A 24,031-nucleotide genomic window follows, 5' to 3' on the forward strand; every position below is an offset into this window, starting at 1 on the left:
CATCAATGTAACTAGGCAAGAGGATTTGGGCCTGTTTATGTAAATAGTCAAAGTGAAGGCATCTTTCGTTATAACTCTGCCCTCACATTTCCATTGGCAACCATTTTTAGGGGTGAGCAGTTGTTCTAGAGTAGATCCATAATCTTGCCAGTAGAAAGGCTCAGTCCTGGGATCTCCAGTTACAAGTATCAGAACAGCCTTAGTCTGAGACTCTGCACAGTGTGGCTGGCCTTAATGGGCCAGGAATAGACATCTGGAGCTCTTGAATTATTTTGGACTGCAATTCTCACAAGCTGCCATAATCAGGAATTATGGGATATTTTGTACACTTTTAGAGAGCATCAACTTGATGCCCAGCCTTAGAACTGCTGGGTAGCTCAGTGGTTTAACTGTTTAACTGTGGAGTCAAAGGTTGGGAGTTTGATTCCCCCACCGAGTCTCCTTGGCAGGGGCTGGATTTAATGATTTACAGAGTTCCCTTCCAGGTCTGCAGTTCTATGATGATGATGATGATGATGCAAGGCGTCAATTCTTGGCAAAACTACTACCTGCCTTTTAAGTACAACTCTCAGAGTGCCTCCCATCAGCATGACTGGGGGATTTTGGAAGCTGTAGTCTAAGAAAGTAACTTTGCCTAGCCCTTTTAGGACAAAATACCAAGCTAGATGAGAAATGGGTACGATTTAGTAACATCAGACTGCCAAACTTACCAGTGCTTTTGTATGTACCTGAGACCAGAGCGGCTTCTTGTTCGGAGTGTTGAAAGCGTTCTGTGATGACTCAGAAGCTTGCAAGATTTTTTAATTTTTGTTTAAAATTTTAATTTTAATTCTTTTTTTGCTTGTTTACTCACATCCGTGTCAAGGGAACGTCGGTCAGCCTTGCAAGGCGCCCTTCTCAAGCCCGCCCCTCGTCCCGCGGGCCCCGCCCGGCCTTTCAGCACCCTGGACTGGGAAGGGATTTCCGCCTCCGCCCGGGCGCTGGCGCTGGCGAAACGGGGAGGGAAGGCGAGGGAAGAGCGGCGGAGCCTCGCGAGAGCGGCGGCGGCGGCAGCGGCGGCAGCGACAGCAGGCGGAGGCGCCGGTGGGCGCTGCGGGTGGAGAGCCGCGGGGCAGCGGAGAGCGATCGGCTCGGGGAGGGCATCCCCCCCCCCAAAGGCAGAGGGTAAGTCGCCAGGCTGGCAGGGCCTCCCCCGTGGCGAGCCCGCCCGGGCATGCATCCCCTTGCAAAGAAGGCCTCCCTGGCTGGATGGGGAGGGATGATGAGGATGATGAGGATGATGATGGTGGCGGCGGCGATCCTCGTCCTTGCCAGGGCCGGCCTTGGAGGCGATGTCCTCGCAGGCGAAGGGAGGAAGGCATCTCTCCCCTCGGCCCCTTTTTCCCTCTCCTTTGCGAGAATGACATTGGAGATGGAGCGGGCGGCGCGCCTGCAGATCGCCCTCCCGTCCTCTTTGGATCGTCGGAACAGATGCGTGTCGCTTTCCCGACTTCCTCCCCCCCCCCCTTCCCATCCCCACGACATGAACAGGCGGGAGCCTGTAGGGGCCAAGCTGCCTCCCTCTCCCCAAACCGTTGAGGATCGGAAGGCGAGGATCAGCAAGAGGTCCTGCCCCCCCCCGTGCGGGAGCCTTCTGGGTCGGGGGGGGGGTGTCGGTGCGCAAATTCGGGGGGTGTCGTGGGCGGAAAGCGGCCCTTTCCTCGGCTCTGCCTGGCCGAAGAGCCTCGGATCCGTCTACGCCTTGAAGTGGTCGGGAGACCGGCTCCCATCACAGCTCAGGGTCCGGCTAGGGGCTGATGGGTGCTGGAGTTCCACAGCACCTGGAGGACCCTCGGTTTCTCCTGCCCTGCCCCACATTTTTCGGCCTTGCAGGGTGTTTGTCTTCCTCTGTTTGTCCAGTGGAAGGGCTTGTTCTGTGACTGTCAGAAGGCCTCATCCAGAATGGCTGAGCATGTCTGGTAGGAAAAATGTAGAATCCATCTTCCACTATAAGAATTCTCAACACAGGCTGAAATCCAAGAGGAAGTCCCAACCTGAGTAGACCCCTTGAATCAGTGGGGATTTGGGGAGTCAACACCTATGTAAGTCCTGCCGATTCAGTGGGCCTACTCGACTTGTGACTTACTATGGGATTCTAACCATTGATGAACAGTAAAGCCAATTGTTAATTGTATGCCTTAATAAGAATGATCCGTCTTGCTGATTTGCCACTGAGATGCCAGTTGCAATCTCATGCAGCAACAGTGGCCCTTCAGATATTGCAGGATTGCCACTCCCATCAGCCCCTCCTCACTGGCTGTGCTGAGCAGGGACAATGGGAGTTGTAGTCCAGCCCATCTGGCATACTCACTTCACTGGAAACAGGTGTCTCAGGGAGCAGGCATATCTAGCATTGTGATGTAAATTAGTTCAAGCAAATATTGCTTGTTTCTTCCATTCATTAAAAGGGGGGCAACACAGTTGCTGTGAATGGGCCCCATGCTCAGCTTCCCCAGGTGTATGAAACAGACTTCTTTGTGTTTTATAGACACGGGGCTAGTTTCCCCAGCACTTAAGTAACGCGTGCCTAAATAATTTCAAGAACAGCAAAGATTCTTGTTGTGTTGTAAATTCTGACATCTCATAGGACATTTCTGACACTTTTGCAGCCAGATCTTGAGCACTCCTTCTGCAGGGTATTTATTGGTCTTTCAACTCTGGCCAGACTTGTTCTGTTTGCTGCGATCGTCCCCATCAGAACAGATTTTAGTGTGCAGTTTGGCCCGATGCCTTCGATCCCTCAGGAAAGAGGAAAGTTTCTGTCCCCAGATTTTGGACAGCCGTTCCCAGCAGCCTCAGCTAGTGTAAGCAGTGTGGAGAGCTGCAGTAGTACCTCAGCATCTGGAAGGCCCAGCTCTGGTGTCTTAGAAAGTAATCAAGGGAACATATGCTGCGTAGACTCCTCTCCATCCTCGTTTCCCCTTCTTTTCTTGCTTCTTGCCTGTGGTGGCCTGTGCGGAGCTGGGAAAAGCAGCTTCTTGAAATTACAGCTCTCCAAAAACCCAGAACATCATGGCCTCTGCTGTGTGGGTTATGGGAATCTGGGAGCTGTTGTGGGAAGAAAAGTGACTCGCTCAACCTCTAGGTGAGGATCTCTCTGGCAAAAGACAGCTACACTGGAGCAGAATGGGTGGACTCTTATATGTCTTGGATATGATAGTGATCATCAATACAGTGGGGTCTCTACTTAAGAACGTCCCTACTTAAGAACAATCCAACTTAAGAACAGCTCCGTTTGCTAAATTTTGCTTCTACTTGAGAACAGAAATCCAAGATAAGAACAGGAAAAAAAACCTTTCCTGCTCTTTTTTTAACCTTAGGTCATCTTAGGTTAAAAAAAGTTCTCCCCCTAGTGGTAGAGTACGTATTAACCAGCTTTGCATTAGTTCCTATGGGAACTAATGCTTCAATGTACGAACGCACCTCTACATAACAAAAAAACAGCCAGAACGGATTAATTGGTTTTCAGTCCATTCCTATGGGAAATTTTGCTTCAACTTAAGAATGTTTCAACTTAAGAACACCATTCCAAAACGGATTAAGTTCTTAAGTCGAGGTTCCACTGTAGTTTCTATGGACGGAAAAGAGCAGATATGGATTAAATGGTTTTCAATGCATTCCTATGGGAAATGCAGATTCAACATAAGAACTTTTCAACTTGAGAACCACCTTCCAATATGGATTAAGTTCTTATGTAGAGACCCCACTGTAGTGAGGGGGTGTGGCTCAGCTTCCTCCCCTATCTTTGAAAAGCGGGGAGAAGGAGGAAGGTTTACGGGGCAGAGATGTACCTCAGTCATAGGGCACCTGCTCTCCATGCAGATGTTCTGAAGCTCAGTCCCTGGCATCTCTGTTTGGGAATGGGAAGCCCTTCAGCAGGAGCCCTGTTGAGTGATCCGTCACCCTGAGAAGTCAGGTTGGTCGCTGGGCTTTCTCTCTTGCAGCATCTTAACTAGGGAAACTCTCTCCCAAAGGCGGCCAGGTGTGCTGGGTCTTTGATGGGTTTCTGGTGGGGATCTGGAACTGCAGTATTTCATTTTGTCTTTGAATTTTTAACAACAACAACAACAACAACAACAACAACAACAACAACAACAACAACAACAACAACAACAACAACAACAACAACAACAAAATCATGTGCCATCAAGTCAATTCTGATTGACGGTGACCCTGTTTCAGTGTTTTCCAGGTACAGAGTATTCAGAAGTGGTTTCTGGCAGCTTGCCCAAGGCCACACAGGCTGGCCCCACTCAGAGGAGGGACAGCAGAGAATCAAGCCCCCCAAGCCTCTGGCTTGGCACTTATCATAGTGGTTTCTAAAATCGACATTTACAGTTTCTCCTAATCTGCTTTAACTTTTCAAAAATAATATCTTTTTTTCTTTTCAAATATGTTGAAAGCTCGGGTGGACAGAATGGCCATTCATAAAGACACTATTATAATGTAACGCTTTCCCTCTTGAAGATGTTCACAAGAGCTTTGGGTGGTAGAGAAAAGTTGAAGAGATAAGTGCAGAACACTCCGCATCATAGACACAGCAAACTGACAAGCATCAAAGCTGTGGTTTATTAATTCACAGTTTAAAACTCTGTGTTTTTTTTCCTTTCCTGTTGCAACTGGCTAGTTCTTTCCATTATGATCCTTCCTAGCGGTCAACCTTTAGGGTTTCAATTGTAGGTGCAAAACGAACAGGCAAGGTCAAGCGAAAATCTCCCAATATTTTTATAGCACGGTTGTGTGAAAATGAGTAATCATTGTTGATTATCTTGACAAAGTTTTGAAAACACTCCTTTAGTTTTTCTAGCCCTCTTTGATGTTCTTTTAACAGCAGCCATTCATTGATTTCATATTATTTGGGACATACAAGGTGACTTTGGAGAACAAGGGAGAGTTTTGCTTAACTGGAATGACTGCATTTGTGTATAAGTCAACAACCTCACCATGAAACTCCCTGGGTCTTTTAAAATGGTTTCTCAGCATAAATAGAGTCATTTGCTTGTAGCAAAGCCGTCTCCTCTGACCTAATATCCTTTGGGTGAACGACAGTGGCCACAATCCCCACTGATGGAATGATGGGAGTCATCGTGCAATATAAATCATTACACTAAGGGCAGTTTGGGTCTCTAAAGGTCTGTCTAGCAAGCCTTTCATCCCAAACCTGTGCATGTTTACTTGTCCCCATGAGATCAATGGGGCCTTTTAACAAAGGCATATGATGCTATCCCAACCTGTTAGCCACCCTATGCTTCCTCCCTGCTTGTGACATTGAATTTGAGGGTTATATACCACAAAGAGTGTATATTTCTGGAATTTCATCCTGTATGGCTGGTGAATGAAAGGCCTTTTCTCTGTGCTCTTGCACAGGATTGTATGGCAATCCTAGTCTTGGGGCCATTTCCACTTCTTAAAACTGGGATTAAATTACCAGCAATTTTAGAATCCACTGACTTTGCTGGAAACGGAGATGCTGTTCTTACTATAATAGGAGATCAGCGGAACCTATGAGGCTTTGCAGAGGCTTCCCCTGTGGTTTAGCTGGCTAGATAGGTCAATGGTTTGGCTATCTGCCTGAGGAAGGAGAGGTTGAGTATTCGATTCCCCACGATGCATTCCAGAAGAGCACATCTGGATGGCCTTGGGCAGGCTGCACATTCCCCGGGGGGCGCCACCAGAAGAAGGGAATGATAAATCACTTCTGTGTGTTCTCCGCCTCAAAAACAGTGGAAAGGGCCTCCATAGGTCAAAATCGATGGGCCAGCACACAATACACATCTTGTAGTTTGAACCCTAAGTGTGAAAGGCTATAAGTCTCACGGAGCTTCAAAGGTGGCCAGGATGATTCCATGAAATAAGAGGCTAAATTCTTATCAGCCTAAACTGATGTAGTAAATGGTCTGGAATGATGGGATGTGTCATCCAAAATATTTGGAGAGATCTACGTTGGTGGGTGGGCTAGGGCCCAAACTAAATCCTTAGTCAGAAGTTAAGCATAATGGGTGACCATAGACCAATAACCAGCAACCAAATCCTGTTGTGCAATGTGAGCAGAGCAGAGTTTTGGCCCACTCTTCATCGGTACATAAAGAGCTCCCGCTCTGATTCTCAGGAGCACATGCTCACTTGGGGTGTGTGCATGCATGCCCCAATATTGTGGCAGGGGCCATTTACTCACAAGGAACAGACTGAAACCTACAATTTTGCTGAAGTTAGGCAGCAGGATTTTGGCCAGTGAGATAGAATGGTTATTTTCTCACATGGGAGGATGGCAGAGTGTCGTCAAACCATGATTTACAATCTTAGTTTGTGGGGGAAAGGGTGGCTTGTGCAAACTAAGGGCAAAAGGTGCCGAGTCCTGACCTTGACATGGTAAAGGAACAAGGTCTGTAGAAGCCAGAGGATTTTTCCTGAGCTGGATGCTCGGGGCAGGAACCCAGACATGACTTAAATCAAGGCAATGAAAACAAGGGCATAGTCTTCCACATAGGCTGGGCTTCTGTTGGGCTTCATACGGCAGTCCCAGCCTAAGAGCTGGGTGAACTCTTATGTCAGAAAATGCAGAGAGAAGCCTGGGGCCGTCCCTTCGCTGCTGGGAGCCGGGTGGAAGACATGCTGGCTCCTCTTGGAGACTTTACCCAGCCTTTCTGATTTCTTTCTCTAGGCCTGCCCCGGCCCTGTGGATTAAGAGGGTTATTACAGGTCAGCTGTAGGTTGCTCAGGAAGTGCTAGAAGCTAAGTATAACCGTCCTACATTGTAAGAGATAGATTTTTTTTAACTTCTCAAGTTAAAGCTGGTTAGTTTAACAACAGGTGCTGGAGGCTGTAGAAGCCAATTAAGTCTGCCTGTAATGGCTTTGCCTGGGGGCTAGGAAAGCCACCATTCAGGGGAAACAGAACATTGCCTCTGCTTCCATCTTTCCCCATAGGAGAAAAAGACCCAGAATTCTTCAGCCTATTCTCCCAGCTCCGTCACAGGAGTACTGAAGGAAGTGTAGCACAATGAGAGCTTAGGAAGTTATATTTGGGGGGGGGGGGGGTACTATAGCTGATTGTGACAGGCAGAGGCAGTGACAGATTTTACTTTCTTGGGCTCCATGATGACTGCAGATGGTGACAGCAGCCACGAAATTAAAAGACGCCTGCTTCTTGGGAGGAAAGCGATGACAAACCTAGACAGCATCTTCAAAAGCAGAGGCATCACCTTGCTGACAAAAATCCACATAGTCAAAGCTATGGTTTTTCCAGTAGTGATGTATGGAAGTGAGAGCTGGACCATAAAGAAGGCTAACCATCGAAGAATTGATGCTTTTGAATTGTGGTGCTGGAGGAGACTCTTGAGAGTCCCCTGGACTGCAAAGAGAACAAACGTATCCATTCTGAAGGAAATCAACCCTGAGTGCTCTCTGGAAGGACAGATCCTGAAGCTGAGGCTCCAAGACTTTGGCCATCTCATGAGAAGAGAGGATTCCCTGGAAAAGACCCTGATGTTGGGAAAGTGTGAAGTCGAGAGGAGAAGGGGACGACAGAGATGGTTGGACAGGGTCATCGAAGCCACCAACGTGAATTTGACCCAACTCCGGGAGACAGTGGAAGACAGGAGGGCCGGGCGTGCTGTGGTCCATGGGGTCATGAAGAGTTGTGCTTTAAAAAAATTCCTCTCTTTGAAAGCATCCTCTGTTGTATGGAAAGGGACCGCCTGTCCCATCAGACATTGATGGGCTTCTGGTCCCACTGTTTCTTGTCATTAGCCATGCTGGCTGGGGCTAATGGGAGATGGGAGTCCAATAATATCCGGAAGGCCACAGGTTCCTCACCACTGCTCTATGTGAAAGGTTATCCAAATTTGTTTTAAAGATGACTAATGGAAAGAAGGGACTTTGATCTTCAGTATAAAGGTCACCTTCTCACTGTCTTTCCTTCCTTGGTGAAATGCATGGCATTTCTACTTCTGTTTACCAGTTATTTACAATTATGCACATAAAAATGTACAGAATCTTGTGCAATTTTTTTGCAATTTTGGACACTCCCTCCCTGAATCCTTAATTGGCCATCCACTCCATTACTCTATGATTCTGTGATCCTCATAAGGAAGGTAGAGAAGGACGTTATCACCTTTTGCCAAAACAGAGCATTCGTAGGAAGTAGCCAACTCCACCCCGATGCAACTGACCTAACGCCACCACTTAATGACTTAACCATGTCATGGCTGTTATCAGCTCCTCTCTCATCTTCTTTCTTTCAGCTTCGGTGGTAGTGCGAAGATTTATTCTGTCTGGCTGTGGATAAAGCTTGAGCGGCACCATGGGAGGTAAGAGAAGAGCAAGGTTTCCTTGTAAACTGATGCTTTGTGTGAGGGGCCAGTGCTTGGAACATGAAGCAGCGAAAATGACCGCGCTATGGAGGATCTTTGCTGGACAGTGAGTTTGAAGCCCATAGGAACACATTAATTGGGTTTTAATGCGTTTCTATGGGTTTTTTAATATCGCATTACGACATTTTCGTTCGACAGCGATTTTGCTGGAATGAATAAACGTCGCCATGCGAGGCACCACTGTTCTTAGGACTCCAATTCCCATCAACCCCAGTCTTCATGGCTAATCATGAGGAGAATTCCTGGATGATTTTTGTCTTCTCGGGGCCTGTTATACAGGATGGAGGGCTGGCTGAGGTGTCCTGACGTTTCTTGTTGACATTAATAGAACCAAGAGACACCACTCAGACCATAAACTCCACGTGCTGATTGCGTAAACATTCGTGTAAGCCAAGCTTCCGAATGACTTCCAAATGCTTGCAGTGCTAGATAGCTCAGTGGCTTTGCTCTCTGAGGTTGGGAGTTCGATTCCCCATTGTGCCTCCTTAACATGGGTTAGGGACTTGTTGATCCATAGGGCCCCTTGCAGATATGCAGTTCTAAGGTGGTGATGATGATTTCCGAGACTCATTTTTTCTTCTGACCGCAATGTCACTCAGGTCTCATTGGGGCAGCATGGTGGCACAATCCCTGATTGTGTGAGCAACTTAGTCTTTTTGGAAGTTTGCACAAGGAGGCATGTGGTACCTCCTTACACAAACTGTTTTCTTTTTTTTTACAACATCTCAGTGGTGCAGTGTCACACACCACTGGCCGCAACCATGGGGGCTAGATGCTCCTAAATGGCTCTGTGGATGCCAACTGCTGCTATGGCCACTGCTAGACCCCTGCATCCTGTTCAGTCTACAAGCATTATATTGGATCTTGACCTCCCCATTTATATTCTTGAGGATCCAACCAGCATCTCTGATCCCCAGTATGATAATGGGGGGGGGGAGAGAAGTTCAGCATGGCACTCATTGTTTAATTGAAATCTACCTTCCCCCCTCCCATCAATGGGATGAGGAGACAATTGCTTGGAAGTAAAATTGGCTCTGCCTTTCGGATATAAAACGTCTGGATGCTGTTGGTGGTTTAATTTATTACTGCCCTTTTATTGTTGGATGAAGTGGTATCATTGAAATATTCATTCTAATGTACTGAATACCTGCCAACATGTCTTGGTCCAGCCTTAAAGGAGTACAATTCTCTGAAGGTTGATTCTTGGGAGGAAATCCTATGGATAGGATTGGGTTTACCTAGGAGAAGAGTTTCTTAGGGTTGCATGGTAGATAACCACCTTAACAACCTAGCCATAGGGTTTTATGTGTCACAGTGACATTGTTATGAACTAGCCCAAGTGCATCAAGCATTACAAATTACTGGAACAAACACCCTCAGTTTGTAGGATTCTGAATAATTTCTTCACTCTTCTCGACCAATAATAATAGGCTACAAAAATGGTTCTCCATGTTTGGTCTCCCAGATGTTGTAGCTGGATTTCAGCTCCTGGAGTTTTTAGTCAGCATGGTCAATGGCCAGGGGTCTTTCAGTGGATGTCCAAAACACCTGGAAGGTGAAAGACTGAGAATCAATGGCTTAAAGTGTCTTCCTTTCCTCCCTGAATTATCATCTGCATTGATGTTCTCCAAAGACAATGCCTGGGAGATGCATGAAGACAAACCAGGCTATAAAAAGCATTGAAAATGTTAATGGAATGCTTGGTGGATGTCAAAGCCTAGCAATCTCTGCAGAGCCTCCTCAAACTGATCAATTTGTGTACCACATTTTGAGGTTCATTTGAGTTAACAGTAGGCAACTGTGAAGATGGACAAGATACATTCCGAGGAATTAGAGGAAAATACATATTTACCACTGTACATAAACGGTGAGGAAGTGGAGAGAGTTGGTAGTTTTAAATTTCTGGGTACTTACATCTCAGAGGACCTCTCATGGACTATAAATGCCAACATGCTAATAAAGAAGGCACAGAAGAGGCTGTATTTCCTGAGAATGCTCGGGAAGTTAAATTTATCACAGCATTTACTTCTGTCCTACTACCGTAGCACCATTGAGAGTGTCCTAACTTATGGCATTCTGGCATGGTTTGGGAGTAGCTCTGTAGCGGACAAAAAAACTCTACAGAGAACCATTAAAATTGCCCAGAATATCATCGGGCTCCAGCTACCAACCCTGGATGACATCTTCACATCCCGCTGTCTGAGGAAGTCACACAGCATCCTGAGAGACTATTCCCATCCTGCTTATAACTTTTTTGAACTGTTACCGTCTGGCAGAAGATATAGAACAATTAAGACTCGGACCACACGTTTTCTAAATAGTTTTTATCCTAGAGCTATAATTGCAATTAATAATGAGCTTAAAGACCACCAGTAGTGAATAATTAGTTGGACTGTGTTACTTGGCCTGAGGTGTAGATGTTTGTATTTTTAGTGGGGGACTTCTAGTGGGTGGGGAGTGTTTGGGGAATGTTATGTGTGTGCATGTGTCTGGTCTCTGGGTGTCTGTGAATTTCGTTGTATGGTATACTGTGTATATACTTACAATGACAATAAATTATTATTATTATGTGTCAGGAAGTCTTCCATCTGAATCTAGGAAGTTGCTGAGTGACTCTAGACAAGCCCTTCTATCTTTATGTCTATAATATCATGATGTAACTATTGGAGAAATTTGGTATAAAAGGGGAATTGTATTAATTTAGTTATTCCTTTTAGTTAGCAGAGCACAGGGCAAAAAAAGCACAGAGAATTGGAGAGATTAGCTCAGTCTCATCAGCCCACTGTTTCCACATTTTGTGTATGATTAAATCACAGAAGAATTAAAAGTAGAAAAAAGTATCTTTACTTACAGTTACCATCTGTAGTTATAATCAGAAGAAAAAGGGGGAAATGGATTCTCCAGTATACAGGAAACCAGCAGTTTAGACATTAATGGCTGTATGTTGCATTATTTTGAGGGGACAGCACATTTACACTGTTGTACAAGCTGTATACTCACTGCTTTACAAGTGTCATTTCTTCAATGTTGTCACATGAAAAGACATACTAAAATATTTATGAAATATTTATGAAATGCGAGGGATATACTGTAACCGGTAGCCATTCTTGCTGGGGGGGTGATTAGCTCAGAAAAGTAAAAATTCTAAGCGCTAGCTGGGACAAGTTGTGGCTTTGTATTTGATTTTAGAGCCATTCAAAGTATGGGAGGTACTAAGTACTAAGTATCATCACCCTGTTTGTAACCACCTTTGCTTTCCTTCCAGAAAAAATGAACAATTTCCCTCCACTTCCCAAATTCATTCCATTGAAGCCGTGCTTCTACCAGGATTTTGACGAGGAGATCCCACCCCTACACCGAACCACAGTCAAACGTCTTTACTACCTCTGGATGTGTGAGTTATGGCTGTTGCTGAGTTTTGAATTACTTTGCAAGAAAAGGAAGAATAGTAATTGTAACAATAACATAATGCAACAATCAAAATTTTGGAAGGTTTATTCTTTGGATTATGATTCACAGAACCAAAACAGTCAGTGGTCATGCTGATTAGGGAATTCTGGGAATTGGGGTCCAGAATGTACTATTTCCCATCTCCAGTGATAAAAATGCTGGCTGGCTGGCTCAATGAGTTACGGGGTGGGAGTGGAGTTTGATCGCCCACTGTACCTCCTGGGAGAAGTGCCAACCTGGGTGGCTTTGGGCAGGCTGCACAATCCCAGGGTGCCCCAGACGACAGGTCACCATAAGTTGGAATTGAATTGAGGGCATGTAGCATTGTCATTCTCCTTCATGGATTGCTGCCTTGTCGTGGCGAAGGGGCTTGAGTAACTCAGAGAAGCTATGGGCTATGCTGTGCAGGGCCGCCCAAGACGGACAGGTCATAGTGGAGAGTTCTGACTAATCTGCAAGGAGAACAAACCTATCCATTCTAAAGGAAATCAAGCCTGAGTGCTCCCTGGAAGGACAGATCCTGAAGCTGAGGCTCCAATCCTTTGGCCATCTCCTGAGAAGAGAAGACTCCCTGGAAAAGACCCTGATGTTGGGAAAGTGTGAAGGCAAGAGGAGATGGGGATGACAGAGGACAAGATGGTTAGACAGTGTCATCGAAGCGACCAACATGAATTTGACCAGACTCCGGGAGGCAGTAGAAGATGGGAGGGCCTGGCGTGCTCTGGTCCATGGGGTCACAAAGAGTTGGATACGACTAAACGACAACGAGCATTGTCATTTAATTTGATTTAGCACATGGCTTTAAAAAAGGGCTTAGCAAGTTGTGGCCATTCAGATAAAACTGCCTTTATCTTGGCTCTTCCAGCTAAGCCTCTTCCAGCTCAATAACACCCAGAAAGCCAGCTAGTTTCCCACCTGTGTTTTAAATCCAGCGCTTAAACTTTATCGAAAACATTCATTCCAAAAATTGACAAATCCCCATTTAAATTAAAACCTCTGGGACTAGCAGGATAAATGCGAGGTGGCCATTTACATTGTTTAATGTATTTCTTCTAGTCTAAGAAGTTGGGATGGGCACAATGTTAACAACGAAACAGGAAATTGGTAAAACAAAATGTGCTAATCCATGGATTCAGATTGGTTTGGGTTCAGCCAAACTGGAGAGCCCAAACTTACCTGAGCCAACAAACATTTTTGGCAATTAAAAAAAAAGAAAATCCCAAATGAACCAGGAACTTGATTTGTGGTTTCTTTGGAAAATTTGCAAATTCATGGCTCGTGAACATGCACGCACCAAGTTCGTGCCCATCTGTACTAAACACCATTCTTGGGCTTGGCCTGCTTGGTACAGGACCAGTTCAGAGTTGTTCCTTGTACCATGTGGACCTCATTTGTTGTTTAACAGACTGCCTTTTGTTGTTGTTGTTGTTGTTCCCTCTGGTTGTTCCTAAACTACAACACGGGGATGTTGACATGTCTTTGGGTCCAAGTCAGAGTCCAGGTCTTTGGAACCAAGTCCCAAGTCTCTGTTAAAAACAAGCTTTTTTCTTCAGAGAAAAGAGAGGGGTGGATGGGTGCCAATTTGCGAGTCAAGGGTGAGTCATTGAAAAAAACAACAACAACCCAAGTCATCGGTGCGACTGAAGTCTGACTTGACAGTCCTATGACTCAAGTCCCCATCCCTGCGACGGCATCTCTCTACCCAGAGAACGTCTGTTGATTGAAAGGCCTATCATGGGATTTCTGCTAATTACAACCTGCTTTCGGAGGATTCTTCTAGCAGCGACGTGTCCTGGAGGAAATGTCAACCGTCAGGAAATGTACATGGAGAGCCCTGCTGACTTTGCAGTGAGAAAAAAAATAACAGATGTTTATGAGCCTAAATCTGTGCCCAGAATATGGCTTGCAAAGGGGGAGAATTTTTCCATGCGGCTCTTGAGTTCTCCACTCACAACCTGGTATTCTCCTACAAGCGAGACTGTGACAGCAAAATTCATGGAGAAGAGCCTGGCTTTTCGACTCGTGCATCCACACAATTTTTGCTCCTTGGGTCACCAAGGAGGAAAAATATGTCCCATAAAGGAGACAGCGAAGAAACAGCAAAGTTATAGATGCCAGATTATTAAAGGGCCCAAGAAGCAAGTACAGGAATCAAAATTTTTCACTGCTTGCCCGTTGGTTTCTGGACCCAATTCAAGGGGGTTGTTTTAACCTTCCAAGCCCTAAATGGCTTGGGATCGCTCTCCCGATGGACCTGCCCAAAGGTTGGCGGATCCTCATTTCCGGTGGAAGCCCGTTGGATGGATACCCAGGACTGAGCTTTCTCCTGATCACTCCCAGACTGTGCAAGGCACAATTGTCACGTCAGTGAAGGAAATAAAGATGACAACGGCCCTTCAAACCGCCTTGAAGTTGATCCTTGGGGCCAAATGTGGTGTGACATTGATAGCATGAAGGGAATAATCACAACATAGGGATAGAAATCCCCTTTCCCATCTGATATCAGTTTCATGGGGGAAACTTGGGTTGGGGTCCATAAAATATGTGCTCTGGGGTCAGAGAAGAACTTGGAAGGAGGGAGGTTAACCTTCCACCTCCGCACACCACGGGCGCACTCTCCTGCGCCTCCCTTCATTATTGCCTTTTTAAAGAAAAGGACACATGAATGGTTTTCATGCAGTTTAGCCTTGCCTTTAGTTTGGCGTTCCAAAAGCAGAAGAACCCATTCGCTCTGCCTATATATTGTGTCGTGAGCAAGAGGGTTTAATGTTCCTGGCAGACTCGTACAGTTCCCAGCATCCTTCCCTTTCACTCTGCTGGATCTGCTGGCCAGGGGCTGGTGGGAAGGGCAGCCCAGCAACATCTGGAAGGCCTCCCTTGGCCCACCTCCCATGGAAGCAGCCGCCTTGGATTCCCAGACTGGGCAGGGCAACCTCCGCAGGTGGTCTCTTTGGGGCGGCACTTTGTTGTTGTTCCACCCCTTTGTTTTGGCCCCTCTCTGTCCTCCAGCTGGCCAGATGTTGATTGGGAAGTGCAACCTGGGAAGCTGTGATGGGAAGGCATCCTGAATGGATGGACACGGTCTTCTCTGATCTCCTATTGCTCTTCCTTTGAAGCGTGATCTACTTTCTCTTTCTCTCTCTCTCTCTCCCACCCTCCTGTCTCCCCTCTCTCTGTCTCTTCCTATCACTGGGCTTGCAGTAAATAGCATCACCTTAGCAGTGAATCTGATCGGCTGCCTTGCATGGATGATCGGAGGCGGTGGAGCCGTTAACTTTGGACTGGCAATTCTCTGGCTTATTCTCTTTACACCTTGCTCGTATGTCTGCTGGTTTAGGCCTATTTACAAAGCTTTCAAGTAAGTGACTACCTTTCAATCCCTCTTTTCTCCCCCTCCTGCTCCTCTTTTCATTCCACAGATCTGTGTTCCACACCTGCCTAGCAATTGCCCTTATTGTCACACAGACGGATAGATGTCCATTTTCTCCTAGCTACGTCCCCTCTGACTTCTCTGGCCCGAGGACAGCTCTGTTTTTTAAACTAGAACTCCCACATCCCATGGCCAGCATCCTGGGGATTCTGGCTGGTGTAATCCAAAAAGTTCACCTTTTCAGGGTCTGGGAACCCTTTCACTTCAACCTTTTCCCAGTTGAGAACTTTCATCTGGCCAGAAATCATGAGTCACCTTAGCTTTGCTCTGTCCGTCTGCCCATCTGTTGCCATCTGTGTTCTGTCTCATTGAATAGACTACCGTACAAATAGTCGTAATTTATATCCCCCTTTCCTCCATTACTCTCAAGACAGCGATGATGTGGTCTCCTTCGCAGCACCATATCCTCACAACAGTCTTTGGTGACCTTGTGCTGGTCAAGAGGGTGTTGGCCCTATGTCACTCCATGGGTCTCCCTGACTGGGTGAAAACTAGAACCTTGTTTTTCCCCAGTCTAGCATTCGAACCACTACGGCGCATTATCGGTCCTCACGGGCTATTACCAAACCCAGTGAAAAGACACTGGGTTAGAACCTTCTTTCCAAAACAGCTGTAAAAATCTTCAGTCTTGGTTTATATCCCAAGACAGGGAAAAATGGGAAAGTGTTGCTTATAATGCTATGGGAATTGGGTGGCTCCAGGTCTCGAGTGAGAACGATGTGTCGTTAGACTGCAAATCCCATCATCCCTCACCATTGTCCATGTGAGATAGAGCTGATGGGAGTTGGAGTCCCACAGTCACCCGCATGTACCCCCCCAAGCTCTCAAAGCATTTGTCTCAAAACACCCCCTTCAGTTTTCCCTTGGAAAGAAGGATCACAGGAAGGTACGTCCCACAAGGCACCCCCTCCTTCTGCAAATTCAAGAGAGAATGACATGGCTTGGATAAAATTCCTGCTTCCATGGGGCTGATCCAGCCTGTCTCTGGACTTTCCCCGTGTCTTTCTTGCTCATTAGCCCCTCGTTTGGAGATGGGTCTGTATGGTTGGAGGGAAGGGAGCCTGGGTTGCGCTGGGCTGCTAAGAGGGAGCCTCTTCTATTGTAGGACAGACAGCTCCTTCAGCTTCATGGCGTTCTTCTTCACCTTCATGGCGCAGCTGGTGATCAGCATCATCCAGGCCGTCGGCATCCCCGGCTGGGGAGTCTGGTAAGCGCGAACCTAAAGCCGTGGACTATTTTTTTGGGGGGGGGGGGAAAGTGTGCTGCCTTGCAAGGCAGTGCCTTCCCTCGACCAAATAATAATTCCCTGTGAGAAAGAGGGATGTTTCCAATCACAGAAGCTTCTAGGAGCGATGGTTGTTGCATGACAACAAACCAGCAGGGGCCAGCTTAAGAAATCGTAAACCAGTTAATGGTATGATCGAAGAGACTTGTCAGCGAAAGCCACAAGATAGAGAATGCTAGACCCTTAGCATGGTCACATGACGAGAAAGGGGAAATTGGGGGAGGGAATGATGACACCGATTTGCTGACCTTAAGGGGACAAATTATAAATTATACCAAATACATCTCCCTAAAATAGAGAAGCTTGTAACCAGATGATTAGCTGCTATGTTTGCTGTTCTGATGGCTTCTGTTGATGGGCAGATTCAGCACTGCTGATTTCCTGGTTTCTTATAGTCCTTTATCCTTAAGGTAGATTAGAACTGGAAAGCCAATGTAATAGAGGACTGTCCTCTGTAAAATAGGACACATGACCCCCCCCTCTAGGGCCTGCCTGTACTAGCAATCGCTTATTTTAGTCCATTTCTCTCTTTTACAAGACACTTTTCCTGCCAGCTTTTAGCACTGTAATGTTTGTAATGAATCTGTTCTTGCTTCCAATTCCATTTTTGGGCTCACCTATTTTTCCTTTAGATGCCTTTCTCCTTAGGGTGCAGTCCCGCTGGCCATTTGAATAAATTCCAGTTCTGACTTTTTTAAATATCGGGTTCAAGTCACCTGTATATAAATCGGTAGCCACCTTCCCTTTGACTGAAATTAAATTGATTTCTTTCTGATAATTAAAGCCAGTTTTGACGGTTACACTGGTGAAATCAACGGATCCTCTTTCTGCTTTGGGAGCACCGTTTGCATAAACTTTTTGGCTTTTTTTTTTTTTTGTAAAAATAAGTGATACAGCGATAAATTGATAGCTGCATTCATTTGACAAAAATGTTTGTGATTACAGTGCACCAAGTGATACATCGCTAAACAGTTCTATCTAAAAAAAATTAAAATAAGAAAGGAAAACCCCCCAGTGCAAAAGCTACTGACATTCAACAGGGGCACAAAGTAAATCACCAGCACCAAACTGAATTGATTTAAATCTATTTAGAAGTGAAGTGTTTCAAAAAGGCTCTCCTGGCCAGTGGAAAAAACTCACTTTGCAGCCCAGATAAAGCAGTTTCACCAGTGTGTCACGTAAATCATATTTTATAAATAAATTTAAACAATGCTTAAGTGTCTTAGGCATCTGGCTGTGGAGCCAGAGGTTGGGCGTTCAAGTCCCCACTGGGCCTCCTTGACAGGGGCTAGATTTGATGATGCATAGTGTCCCTTCCAGATTTGTAGTTCTAAAATGATGATGATGATGAAATCAATTTAATTGTAGTTCTTATTGCCAGTGGAACCACACCCTAAGCCTCTTCCCTAATCTACTGTCCTCCTCCACTCTTCTTATTTATTTATTTATTTATTTATTTATTGGACTTATATACCGCCCCATAGCGCTACAAGCACTCTCCGGGCGGTTTACAATTTTAATTATACAGGCTACACATTGCCCCCCCCCAGCAAGCTGGGTACTCATTTTACCGACCTCGGAAGGATGGAAGGCTGAGTCAACCTTGAGTCGGCTACCTGGGATTTGAACCCCAGCATCATATAACCTAGGACTGATTCCCACTCGTTGACCTGCCCTTAGATGAGATCTCCAATTTCACCAGGTTGACAGTTTTCCCTTCCCTCACACCAGCTTCATCGTTTACGTCTTCGGGTAGTGATTGGCTCTGAAGGGTAGCACTTGAATATATATGCATAACCAAAAGCCGTTTTCCTCTTGCTTTTTCTACAGCGGTTGGATTGCAGCAATATCTTTCCTCGGCACCAACGTCGGTTCGGCCGTTGTGATGCTCATCCCCACCATCCTCTTCACAGCCATGTCTGTCTTCTCCTTCATCGCCCTGAGTATGGTAAGAGCGTTAAGAAAGGTGTTCAGAGGAGCTCTGCATGCTGCTTGGGCCAGGGTCAGCTTTATGGGCATCCTCTTGTTAAAAAACGAGAACCACAAGGCTGTGAGGTCGAATCTTCCCAAAGCGAACCTGAGCAGAAAAGATTCGTAAACCACTGTTTGCTATCTTTTCGTGTTTAACTTCCCACCAATCACTCAGTGAAAGAAACTGGGTCCCGTCATGATACAACAAAAAGCTCATTTTATTCCCAAGATATTTCCAGAGACATAGCTATGTTGTTCTGTTGATAAAGAGTGTTGATGATTAACACTTTTTATTTGTCATAAACTTCTGTGGACTTCAGCCGTAAAATCTACAATCCATCTACAAAGCTTGTACCAAATAAAATTCATTAAATCTGTAAAGTATGATAAAACTCTTGGTTAGTTGTCTAAAAAGGACATCTACAGGTTTGCAGATGTTCTCGTATATTTACAATTTATTTATTTTATGAACCACCGTTCTCCTGATGCAAGGGTTCAAGGTGGCTTGTGATGTTAAAAAAATTAAAAACCCAATCAATTGTAAATATAAAAACAGTTAAACTCTGATAGTAATTAAAATGCACAGAATTATTAAAAGCATGTAAACTTTGCAAACACATTTATGGTAATTTGAAGGACAGAAATTCCAGTGGTATTGTGGGAAATAAAAAAAACATGAACAAAAAGAAAATTATAGTTCTATGCTAAGCTGAAAATCGTATTGATAAATTATAGATTTTACTGATACTCTAACTTTGAACTGCTGGATAGCTCAGTGGTTTAAGTACAGTGGTGCCTTGCATAGCGATCGCTCCATATAGCGACGAAATCGCTTTGCGATGGTCCCTATGGGGGAAATTCGCTTTGCAATGATTGCAGGGAAGCAATCATAGCAAAGCCCCCATTTTCGGCCAGCTGATCGACGGCTTCAAAATGGCCACCGGATAAACAAAATGGCCACCCACTGTTTTCAGGCACCGAAAATGGTGGCGCTATGGAGGATCTTTGTTTAAAGGTGAGTTTTTAGCCCATAGGAACAAATTAATCATGTTTTCATGCATTTCTATGGGCTTTTTATTTTCGCTTAGCGATGTTATCGCTTAGCAGCAATTTTTTTCTGCACGGATTAACATCGCTAAGCGAGGCACCACTGTATCTGGTTGAGAGTTCAATTCCCCACTGTGCCTCTTGTGAGTAGAGCCAGACTGGGTGGCCTTGGGCAAGCTGCGCAGTCCCAGGGCGCCGCCTAGAGGAAGGGAAGGGGAAAACCACCTCTGAATACTCTCTACTTAGGAAACCTTGAAAAGAATCTCCATAAGTCAGAATTGACTTGATGGGACATGATTATTATTATAACCATGAAATGCAAAGATAAGAAATTTTAAAACTGCAGCAGTACTATTGGGCAAACGTTTTATTTCTAACACCAAGAAACACAAAGCAGTATTTCTGTTTATTTTGTGCGACGGAAAGCCTCCGTCCCGTTTCTCTGTCCCACGGGTGGTAGCAACGGATGGATGCCGACATCAACCTCCTTTGCTTTCTCCAACTCAGGTGCATAAATTCTACCGGGGAAGTGGCGGGAGTTTCAGCAAAGCCCAAGAAGAGTGGACAACAGGTGCCTGGAAGAACCCGCACGTGCAACAGGCGGCACAAAATGTGGCCGTCGGGGCTGCTCAAGGATCCATGATGCAGCACGAAACGCAGTATTCGGCCACCCCTAACTATAACTACCCCAATGATATGTGAGAAGTACCCCCCCAACGGCCCCCCGATTGGTAGCTACCCCAGTGAAATGTGATCCGGTTAAGGCCTGAGGTGGACGGAACCAAGTGGAGCAGGAGTGTGTGTGTGTGTGTGTGTGTGAGTGTGAGTGTGTGTGTTTCCTTGTGTATAGGGAGGGTTGGATTCCATTGTACAGGCGGGATGGGATTGTACAGTAGCTTCATTAATGGCGGAGGAGTGTCACATTTTTATTCTTCCCCCTCGATTTTCTTCCAGGATAATTCTCCTTGGAGAGACTTCTCTCTCTAACTCTCTCTCTCCCCCCCCCCCATTCAGAGACATTGTGCACTGACCTGCAGGACAGTTGTGCCGTGCTGTGTTGACTGTGCGTGCGTGCGTGCTCGTATTTTTTCTTCTTCCCCTTTTTGTGCAACAGTGTGTAGCGGTGGGTTTTCTTTGCTTCAATTTACTGTGGTGGTGATAGGGGATGCGTAGAAAGAACAGCCTCAGCGAAGGGCCAGTGGAGATCCAGGGCTGTGAGAAGGCACCCAGTCCATGAGAGCACCTTCGTGCAAAAACGTTCATTGGGTTCGTTCCGTCTGGGGTATTGTATTATTCCGCCCGTATAGGACATGGCTGGCTTGCTAAGCGTTCAAATCCTGCTCTTCCCAAATTGGAAGGCTGCCCTACTCTCTTCATTTCACACCCTCACACTCTCCAGCTACAGCTTTCCTTAATATGGGCTATTATAAAACAGAAATCCATTTCTGATGCATCCACGGCAGGAAACGTCTCTCCCTATGGAGCGGTCCTCCATAGTCCGAAATTAATTGGGCACATTCCAAACGTCCCCTTGTGAAATCACACACACACTCAGGCAGAGGCGGCTGCCCCCCCCCCCATGTCACGTGAGGCTGCCTGCTGCAGCCATTGCCTAAAAGAGGGTCACCATCCTGGCAACACAGGGTGTTGGGTGTCTCTGCGCAGGAGTGCCAGGAAATGTCAAACCTGTGGCTAAGGCTTGTGGTGGGTGAACCGCTTGACATCCTGGGATCCTGGCCATCATATTGGAGGAGTTCTTCTCGACCATCTCATGTAGGTAGAAAACCAGGGCTAGAGGGAGCTTGGAGTCAGGGCGTTCCCAGCAGACAGCTGTCCAGTCTCTGCTCAAAGAACTCCCGAGAGGGAGAGTTCACCATCCCTTGTTATTAGATTTGTGACCCTGTCATCTGAAATAATCCTGTTTGCATTTAGCCATTCTCCTTATGACACACAGCAGATCTTGAATGGATCCACACTTTTCCAGAAGGAACAGGCACTCCAGCTTCCCATCGGTAGAGCAGGGGTCGGGAACCAGAAGCCCTAGGCTGGAAACAGACTTCCCGGATGGTTCCAATCCAGCTTCTTTCGGTTTCTTCCCTCTTTTGTCTTTGGCCATGCCTGCCACTGAAACGTGCTCCCCCTGAGACATTTGGAATAGAAAGAGATCCCTCAAGCTAGCTCTGCAGCCTTTTGGGGATCGGAATAGAGCGACGCCTTCTGTATTCTGCCTTCCTGTGGTTTCCCAGCCTCCCCTTGTAAACCAGTAGAGCATCATGAAGCTTGTAGAGCAGCTTTGCTCATCATGGACTCAAGCCTTCATCTTGCAAAAAGGCAAACTTGGGAAGCCTCAGGGATAATAGAGTCTGGACATACCTTTATGCCAAGTAGGCAAAACTTGTTCATGGTAATTACAATAAGACCATGGTATCTACAGGGGACTGGTTCTAACTCCCCACCCACGGGGCCAAAAAACACAGAAGTATGCATTGCATGGTCTATACCAGGGGTGTCCAACCTTTCACCTTCCCTGGGCCACATTAGAAGATGAAAATTTGGTTTGGGCTGCACATACATTTGGTTTGGGCCGCATGGGGGGGCAGCCCTAGCCGTCCTTTGCAGCCCCGCTCCAAGCGCGCTTACCGGCAGCTGCGATCTCAGACAGCAGAGGCTGCCAGCTTTGACTCTGGTAGCTTTATGGGGCCGGGAGGGGGTCCACCTATTGACGGGGACAGCGCAATGCAGTCACACAGCCCCCCTGTCCCCTCCCCTCCCACTCCTTCCTTCCTTCCCTGTCTCCCCCTCTACTGTTGTGACATACCCTGGCCACATTCTGGCTGCAAGCGCCGGCCGTGTAACTTGAAATTTTGGAATTTCTTTTAAAATAAAAAATTGCACTGGGCCGCATTACGAGCTGACCTGGGCCGCATGCGGCCCTCGGGCCGCAGGTTGGACAAGCCTGGTCTATACTGTACACTGCATAGTCTCTGTCTACCCCTAGTGTCCAGTTCTAATAAATACAACCTGGAAATATGTATAAACATGCAGCAGATAAGTGAATCAGTGGATACTGATCCTGTGGATAGGCCAAAGTTCGGCAGGTAGCTACCAGAGGCAGTGCTTTTTTCATTGACTACTATGGGCTGGAATAGTTGGTGGCACACATCCTGGCCTTAGAAGCAGGGAGGCAGTAAAAGAGCCATTTTTGAGATCCGTCACTCACAGACCACCACCGCCGGAGATCTGTAGGCAGCTTTCCTTCCTTGGGAGCCAATGGCTGGATTACGTCGGAGAAAATAAATCCAGTCTGACAAGGTCGTATGCATTTTTGTTAATAATTCCGAAGTTGAAAATGGGAAGATGAATGGCTTTTCCTGAATCTTTGCACTGAATCTGTGTGTGTGTGTGCTGCTCATTTTGGCATGGCCAAGGTTTACCCTCTGCTGATTTCTCCTGCCTGGTGGAAAAAAGAAAGATACGGGCAATCGTGTTCTGCATTTTTTTTTTGTCACAGACTCACAGAATAGCTGTGGTGCCATAAGTAAGCCTGTTAATGTATCTAGTTCACAGCAGAGTTTTTAAATACATGTGATATATAATAATGGGAATAGAAGGGGTGGGGGAGGGATTTTTAAATATTGGGACCACTTGTGATCATTCCATGTCTGTCCCTGATGAAACAGTGTCAACCTGGAGACTAATGAATAAAACAAATTATATCAAAGGCTGGATTTATTTTTTCTGATAATTTTTTACTGGGTGGTGCCTGCAGTGGTGAAATCTAACCAGAAAAACAGGAATAGAGAGCAGAAACCTGCTGAAAGAAAAACCACAAGAGAGGAGAGGAGGTGAGGAGCATGTGGTGAAATATGAAGGAGGGAGATATATAAATGAAAAGGTGATGTGTGAGATAGAGACAAGTCAGATGCGTGTGCGAGAGACTGACAAGCAGCCACACTTGGGAGCGCGCACCACTGATCATATTGGCTAGGAGATTATTTTTGGCATTTGCAGATTGCTGACGGGTATACAGATACTGAGAAAAATCCCGCTGTACAACTTTGCACCAGTGTAACCTGAGAGCAGCCATGAAATCAAAAGAGGCCTGCTTCTTGGGAGGAAAGCAATGACAAACCTAGACAGCATCTTCAAAAGCAGAGACATCACCTTGTCGACAAAGGTCTGCATCGTCAAAGCTATGGTTTTTCCAGTAGTGATGTATGGAAGCGAGAGCTGGACCATCAAGAAGGCTGACTGTCAAAAAATTGATGCTTTTGAATTGTGGTGCTGGAGGAGACTCTTGAGAGTCCCCTGGATTGCAAAGAGAACAAACCTATCCATTTTGAAGGCAATCAACCCTGAGTGCTCATTGGAAGGACAGATCCTGAAGCTGAGGCTCCAGTACTTTGGCCATCTCATGAGAAGAGAAGACTCCCTGGAA

At 46.1% G+C, this 24,031-nt stretch overlaps 1 protein-coding gene across 1 annotated transcript; it reads left to right on the forward strand.

Moving 5' to 3' along the window:
• Positions 1-1,017: 1,017 nt before the first annotated feature.
• Positions 1,018-22,072, forward strand: SCAMP5 (secretory carrier membrane protein 5). Its single transcript, XM_072982302.2, has 7 exons — positions 1,018-1,164; positions 8,282-8,347; positions 11,676-11,804; positions 15,062-15,218; positions 16,396-16,497; positions 18,406-18,523; positions 20,101-22,072. Exons 2-7 carry the CDS (start codon positions 8,341-8,343, stop codon positions 20,293-20,295), a joined length of 708 nt encoding a protein of 235 aa, XP_072838403.2. The 5' UTR covers positions 1,018-1,164; positions 8,282-8,340; the 3' UTR covers positions 20,296-22,072.
• Positions 22,073-24,031: the final 1,959 nt, after the last annotated feature.

The sequence above is a fragment of the Pogona vitticeps genome, chromosome 12 (assembly GCF_051106095.1).
Source record: "Pogona vitticeps strain Pit_001003342236 chromosome 12, PviZW2.1, whole genome shotgun sequence".
NCBI lineage: Eukaryota > Metazoa > Chordata > Lepidosauria > Squamata > Agamidae > Pogona > Pogona vitticeps.